The 8,032-nt window shown below is 41.9% G+C and overlaps 1 protein-coding gene across 1 annotated transcript; it reads right to left on the reverse strand.

Annotated features, from left to right (window-relative positions):
- Window positions 1–1,192: 1,192 nt before the first annotated feature.
- LOC119336396 (serine carboxypeptidase II-2-like) lies at window positions 1,193–6,869 on the reverse strand. Its single transcript, XM_037608403.1, has 10 exons — window positions 6,500–6,869; window positions 5,777–5,884; window positions 4,828–4,923; window positions 4,621–4,713; window positions 4,422–4,507; window positions 3,807–4,073; window positions 3,252–3,385; window positions 2,584–2,679; window positions 2,133–2,241; window positions 1,193–1,625 (listed from the first exon to the last, which is right to left on the reverse strand). The coding sequence occupies exons 1-10, from the start codon at window positions 6,768–6,770 to the stop codon at window positions 1,461–1,463; spliced, it is 1,425 nt and encodes a 474-aa protein (XP_037464300.1). The 5' UTR covers window positions 6,771–6,869; the 3' UTR covers window positions 1,193–1,460.
- Window positions 6,870–8,032: the final 1,163 nt, after the last annotated feature.

Raw genomic sequence — 8,032 nt, forward strand, 5'->3', positions numbered from 1 at the left:
TCTTGATGAAGCAACTAATTAATTCTCTAAATTCAATGGAAAATAGGGTAGCTTTCTTTCTTGGTGAAGGATGATGCATGTTTCATTAAAGCTCTAACGCTAATTGCTCAACAAAGAAAACATAAGATCATCAAAATTGCATCCTTACTGTGATGAGCGACGGTAGCTAAGTACTTCTGGAAAGCCCTGGTGGAAACTGAGTTGTTCATCTTAGCAAGTGTGTGGATTTGGCATGCTACTCCCTCCCTTCCGAATTATAAGATGTTTTGGCCATTTCAATATGGACTATATACGGACTAAAATGAGTGAACAAATACAATAAAACACGTCTATATACATCCGATTCAAAAAAAAAGTTAGAACAACTTATAATAGTGAATGGATGAAGCAGTAATCATTTGAGCGAAAGAGAAACCAAACATAGACTCGAGAACAGAAAGGTTGCACAAGCTGAAGAATTTATCTCAAAATGATTAAAGGTAAGCAAATCGTCCCCTCTGAAATCAAACCAACAAAAAATAACAATATTGCTGACTGGGATGTTGTATTCTATCGTATGATAATGGAATCTCGGTTTAACCCCCTTCCAGAGGGGAAAAATATATATTCAGGAGTCTGGTCATAAATGGAATCATAGAAGCAAGAAATCTAAATGGCAAACACATGAGGGAGAAATAAGATAGACAGACTATCATACTATGGAGGCAATATTTTGCAGATATTGGAACGGATTATGTTACATTAAGGCTTGACCAGAGTTGAGACCGAGGTTCCAAGTTTAAGCCATGGGAAGTGTATCTATATATGAAAGAAATACCTTAGCCTGATAATTCATGTATCCTAGATTGGATCACCTCTTACCTTGTGCTGCTCATTAGCATAGATGAGCGTCCGTTGACAAACAGTATCTGCATTCGGATCCCATTGAAGTTATTTTCACCAGCTGCTCCATGTGCAGTTATTCCACTGACAGTTTTGGCCATTTTGCACTCTGTATATAGACTGAACTGGTGCAAGGATTTGCAGTTTAGATAACTATGGATATTTTAACACAGTTCATCAGATAACCCCTAGTTCCCAGAATCATGAAGACTAGCGTTGCAACAGATGCAGCCTGCACAGATGCAAGACAGCAAGAGTACTGCAATCCGTTCTGTATGCTACTAGTACTTGCTATATGGCGTATAAGAGGGATGCTGAAATTCGATTCATCTTTGTCCTTAATATCAGATTAATTTAACAGGCAGTGCCGTAGTGTCAATTAATGGCAGGAAATTTTGTTCCACAGTTTTGTTCCCTGTCTTAGGGTATTGGTTGGTGCCAATAGCACTTACAAATGACAACAGCTATGGCCATCCTTATATTGTGAAAGTTCTGCATGTTACTTAAACTACTGAACTGCCTTGGTGAGCTGGAATCGTGTGGTGCTGGTCGTGTCTCAAACCAAATGTGCCGACATATTACATATCGCTGCGTAGATCAGACAGCACAGGCATTGGGCTCCCAGCCAAGAATGATTTGATGAGCGTAAGAGCCTGCTTGGGACGATGAAGAGGAACCTCGTGACCCGCACCCCTTACTGTCACAAAGTTGAGACCCTTGTACCCTTGGGTCCAGCCACCAACCTGTTTAAACACGGAAGAGTTCAGAAGATAGGAACAGAATGGAGGACGGATATCTCAAATAACTAAACACATTGGAGCGAGTAACAAAACGTAAAGGAGAACACGTGTGTTGCATTATAACAGACATTTTGGAGCAAGTAACAAAACATAAATGACAATACAATTGTTGCATTACAACGGCATATGGAATATAACCTATCCTAGTCGAAATGAAACTGGTCCATGTACTTATGCATGATAGCTATAGCAAGTTAGAAATCAAAATGAAAGTGTAGCATGCCTGGAACATCCTATGTGTATTCACATATAGATTGCAAGACTTTTCTCTACTTGCTGTAATACGTGACAAGACTATTAGGACAGAGGTTGCACATAGACACATAACCAAGGCTAAAATGTATAAATTGTCTGAGGATGAACAAATTATGCATGAAAAAAACACAAAGCTTCAGGCTACTGAAAACATTCATGGAATCATGGGCGTTTTGATCAAGAAGAAGCCTCTACCTCGCCATCATCATCATACCAAGCATGCCACGGAATCACTGTTGGAAGCTTGAGAGCATCAATGCTGTATCTAGTTGATGTTACTGGGATCACTGCATCTGTGTCTCCACTGGACAAAGTATGGAAAAGATCAAAACAAAAGATACTTATATGTTTACCTCATCACATGATGCTTAAAGCACAGAGTGGGAAAAGTGACCAACCAGCACCTTATGGTAGGTCAAAATTACACAAGCATGTTAAATGTGGTGAGAGCATGATAAAAAATAATTGACATCGAACTAGGCTGTACACAACCATCTTATAAACCCACTTCTCTGTGGTGACAATATGTTAACAGTTTTGAGGAATAAACTAACTGAATCCTAAGTCTACAGCATGGAACATAGTTTAGTATAGAGCCATCTTTGAGTGCCTAAGTGGGTAAAGACTTCAGAGAGTTAGGAATAACCTGAACATCCATATACGAAGCCCATGTTGAATAAGTTCATGGTAGATATGCAGTACAGATCTTTCACAGTCCTTCCAGTTGGTGTTAATAACTTCACTGCGAAGAATATCAGTAGTACCAACATGTTAAAAGAGTAAACAAGAACGGAAAACATGTTAGCGGATCTGCTTATCAGCATTATATGTCACTGGCGTTCACGTTTGCCAGTTACAGTTACTAAGAATAACCTCTAGATGCCATCTCTAAGTCACATATTTTTTAATTAAAATTTAATCACCACATAAATTTAGAGACATGCAAAGATTGATTGCTAAAGATAGCTGATGGTATGACATATTAATTGACATCTCTAGACGACAGGAGGAAAAGAGAATGTTGTCTCTCAACCACTAAACACGCCCTTAATACTGCAAAGCATAAACATAACAATATAATTTAAAAAAGGCTAATCATAATTATTCAGGATAATTTATTGTTTGAAATAATATGCAGGATAAAAATTCATTGAACAACCCTACTTTATGGAGCGTGAAATGAAATCAATGACTGATCATTTGAGTATTATACAATTGAGAAAAAAATGATTTTCCCACAAATTTATGATAACAATGCAATGGACAAACTTACGTGAAGCTGCTCAATGGATAAAAAGCTGCTCAATACATTACCTGCAGGTCTCCCATTTAGATTTGCCAATGACCGGATTAACGTGAAGTGCCTTCTGCACCTCATGCAGATTGAAATATACAATTGAATGTTGTTCAGTGCATGGATCATATTGCTCTCCCAATTTTCCAACAGACTATCAAAACACATCATGGGTATGAATTAGATGTACAGAAAACGTGTGAATTCATGAAGCATTAGAAATTTTCAATAAGTGCGGCACATGGTATAATATGGTAAGTATTTCTCGTTCATGGTTCTGTTGATGAATTTGGTGACAAGGTCTTGTCTTTTTTTTTTAAAAAAAACATGGTATGCACTTATATGAACAGTACAGATCAAGGCACCATTCCCCGCTTAGTTCATACAAGTCAATTTTCATGCCAAAGCGCAGAACTCTTGAGATTTTCTTTAAAAAGTTATGGTGCACAAAACTTAGCAACTCCTCAAATAGGAAGGCATTTGTATGGGTCAATTATATAACAATTAAATTATCAGGAAAAAGCAACACTGTTTATTTAACATGACTTTGAGTTGCAGGAGCTTCAAAAACGTACCCGAAGCCTTTTCACCACTTTGTTCTTTGAGGAGGCGAAAGATGAATGGCAAGTAGGTGTGAAGATGCTATATGAATCGATGTTCCCAGCTTCAGTGCTAGCAATGTCAAGAATCTTGTCACACTGTGGAGATGAATGCACAAAGGACTCGAAATCACAGAAAATGTTCAGTAGCTTGTATGTTTGATCAGAAATCAAGCCAGTGGTCCACATATATTGAAATATTCCATAGTGGTCATGGAAATCATCAGTCAGGGCATTTCCTACCTGTAAGAAATGACATTAGATACCAAAAAAGAAAGAGTTGAGTGAACTTATTGATTATCTGATTGTTGTCCCTAGAAATTTTATAACTCAACCAACGAAAACATAGTAAGATACACAAGCATAAACAAATTAATCAAGTCAAGAGGCAAGCTACAAGGTAGTTGAGGAAACGCTATTGGACTTGGTTGAGAATCATTTCATTATGTGTCGTAGGTCATTGCCAACCACAGAACACCGAAGGCATTTTAGTTCAAAGCCCAGCAGCAGAAATATAGTTCTATCTAAACAGTAAAAAGAAAATACATGATGGAATTCAATAATCAAAATGCAGAAGTACCAAAACCATACCATATAACCCTTGAGATTGATTGTTTTGTCTCCAGTGGCCTCGTGGTGCCTCTTTATGGCTTGAGCCAACTGAGGAACGTAGTGTCCTAACCAAACCAGAGTCATAAATAAGTTTCAGAAACTTTCCATAAAGGAAAAGGAAAGAAAGAAGCAGTAGACTGCATATGAAGAAACAAAAGCCTGTAAAGATTTTACAGACCAGCATAACTCTCTCCAGTTAAATAAAATTCACGCTCCTTGTATTGAGGAAATCGTTCAAGCCACTTTGTTAGGAACACCAACGAATCCTTGGCTACAATATGTTGAGAATAACAATGAGTGAAACCCAACAATAATATATCATTATTTTAGAGGATGTGGATTTCATGTAAACCAAATGATAGACAGAGTGAATGGATCGCAGTACCAGTCCTCTCATCCCCATTGCTTAAAATATCAGCAGAGGTGTTTGAATATGAATAACCAACACCAACCGGTGAATCAACGAACAAGATATTTGCAACTGCAAATATTAAGAAACTGTTAAAGTACATATCTTCCAAACCAAGCTGGAGTGCAAGGAACAGCACACTATCAGAAGTTTAGCAAAAGAAAATGGGTACTGATATGAAACAAACAAAAAGGTTGCAAGAGTGAAAACTAAGGCTGTACTCCAATATGTGTGTAAGTAGCAGTTCAAGCATCAAATTCATCGAAATTAAAATACTACTCCCTCCGTCTGAAAATACTTGTTGGAGAAATGGGACGAAGGGAATAGAAGGTACTTGTTTTGCACAAGTGCGGTACATTCAAGCTTTGTCAAATCTAATCTGGCACTTTCCATCCACCAGTTGATCAAATTTCATGGTCAATTGCAAGCAATGATTTGTGCCAAGAAAGTTGAGCTTCCAGTTTAACAACCAATGAGCTATCAGTACTCTAGCAAAATATGTGGCAGACTCAGCCGTCAGTTCTTTAGCTTGCAATTCTTTAGAAGAAGAAAAACATAATTTCCATGGATGAATACAACACTGTGAAACCTCGGTTTCTAATACAGAAAACATGGGAAAGCTCTTTCAGAACTCAACTGCAATGATGATACATATGGATAAAAGCAAAGCAGTTCACTTATCACAAATGCTGTGATCCATTAACAAACCTATTATTAGAGTTGGCTAGTTTAGGAACTTCTCGTCAAAATATTTGTTAAGGGTCTCTTTCCCAATAAAAAGGCTTAGCAATTTCCAGCTAACATCGTTCATTTGTGGAAAGCAGAAATAGAAGGTTGGAATAAGAAAGTAGCAGCATCTAAAATTTGAAATTAATCAAAGTGGTGATATTCATCTTCAATAGTAATGTTTCTGTGTGAATGCTACCTTGATTCCAAGAGTAAGGATTCATATGCACGCCCTTTCCATCTGCATTGACATGGAAAGGCCCCACTTCTTCCCCGACTCCAAAAGCAATTGATGAGCAGCCAGGCCCTGACAAATGAAACGCAAAAGGCCACCATTATACTCTCAAGTTATTTACATTATTGTTAAAAATGAACTTTAATGAATGAAGGAGAAGTCAATATCCTAGATAAATTTATGAACACGTGAACAATTAGCTAACACCATAAGGCGGCACTATAATAAGTTAACTGATTTCACAATTAGTTAATGCCATAACCCATAAGGCAGCAGTGAGTTGACATTTCTTTCAATGGACAAGTTTAGGAGGTCATCTTCTAGTCCAAGATAATATGCTCCAGTATGTGCTTAGGCCCCCAAGCATTTTTCCCAGATAAAGAACCTGAATAGGCATGTAGTGCATATGAATCAATGTATATATTGTAGCTACGTACTTCTGAAGCGATACCACAATCTTGTGCAGTGGCCAAGTACGAAGCCTAGTACACTAGTTGTATCACAGGCAAAAGAAACCTTTCGGACAACAGTTTCATATGTTTGGCCCGGACAAAGAACTGGAGATCACGATGGTCGATCCCGACTAACGCAGCACTAGTAACTTCAGCCGTAAAATCCCAACAGATTATTACGAGATTGCAGGAGCGGATCGCAGAAGGAATGGGCGCGGCCGGCGGGGAGTGGTACCTCCGTTGAGCCAGAGCACGAGCGGCTTGGAGGCAGGGTCGTGCGCGGCCTCGAAGAACCAGTAGAAGAGCGCGGCGCCGCGCTCCTCGCTGACGGTGACGTAGCCGGCGTAGTGCGCGAAGCTGGCGTTGAAGGCCTGCCCCGGCACCCGCGGCACCCGGTCCCGCTCCTGCTCCGCCCGCCAAGACTCCCCCTTTCCCGCCGACGACGCGGAGACGGCCGCGACCAGGACGAGGAGCAGAACGGCCAGGGGCCCGGAGGCGCCCGACATCGCGGGCTGGCGGCGACGGCGGCGGCCGAGTGAGTGTAGCTGTGCAGGCTGTGGGTCTCGCGCGGCCGGCGACGTGGGGACTGGTGGTTGGCTTGGGTCAAAGAAGTGGTGGTTAATAGTGGCGAGTGGTGTGGTGCGGGTGTGGGGTCGTCGTCGCGTGCACCTCGTGGCAGCGAAGAAGCCAAGATCTCACGCAACGAATAATCGTACCGTTTCCGGTAGAAGCGAAGAAGTACATATGCAAGTACATGGTCCGTGTACGGCCCAGCGAATAGTTGGGCCTTTCTGGACCTCGGCCGGGCCCAACTATCTGGGCCTCCCAACCCAGAACAGTGACGGTGAGGGACGCGCCGGCCGGCACGCAGATCTCACCATTTGGTTGTTGTTTCGAATGCACTCCACTCCTCCTCTACCGGCTTCCGCTGCCGGCCGCGGCCGTCCCCACGCACCACCACCACCACCACCGTGGGACAGCGCAACCGGGCTTCCGGCGAGCACAGGCGCTCGGAAGGGGGGAAGCAAGGATGAGTGGTCGGCGCTGTGCGCGGCGCTGGCGGAGCTGGAGCTCAACGGGGAGGACCCGCTGGACGCGGGCACGCTCGAGTGGCCCTTCCAGTACGAGGAGGCGCACCCGTTGCTTGCCTGGATCTGCTCCTTCCTCCGCCCCTCCAACGTCCTATCCCAGAAGCAAGAGGGTGGCCAGGTTTGCTTGAATCTCTTGACTGCATGCATTGGAAATGAAAAGAACTATTCAAAGGCTTTACAAGGGCAATATCAGAGTCATGTTAAGAAGGTCACCATCATTCTTGAAGCATCACAGGATATTTGGATTTGGCATGCTCGGGTCGCACAATGACATCAATGTGCTACAACGATCGCCGTATCTATCTTCCATGGGCTACCTTTGTCAACATCATCTCAAATCCCAACATAGGTGATCCTATCTAACTTTCGAACCAGAATCCGGTCAGCGGCCACATTTGAAGAGTTTATTCAAATGCATCAACAAATTCGGCATCGACTAACTCACGAGCAGTTGAAGAAAGATCTAATTGAGCATCAATGGTCGATGAAAGGGGACAACGATGTTGGGATGTAATATTTGAACCTTTTTAGATTTGAACTAATGTTGCATGCGGCTATTTGAATGTTTGTATCCTTTGCATGCGGCTATTTCATCGTGCAGACTTGAAAAAAAATGAGGAAGGCCGGATGTGTGCGGCTACGGTTAGATGACATCCTCCCGTATCGTATTCGTGGGT

The sequence above is a fragment of the Triticum dicoccoides genome, chromosome 7B (assembly GCF_002162155.2).
Source record: "Triticum dicoccoides isolate Atlit2015 ecotype Zavitan chromosome 7B, WEW_v2.0, whole genome shotgun sequence".
Classification (NCBI taxonomy): Eukaryota; Viridiplantae; Streptophyta; class Magnoliopsida; order Poales; family Poaceae; genus Triticum; species Triticum dicoccoides.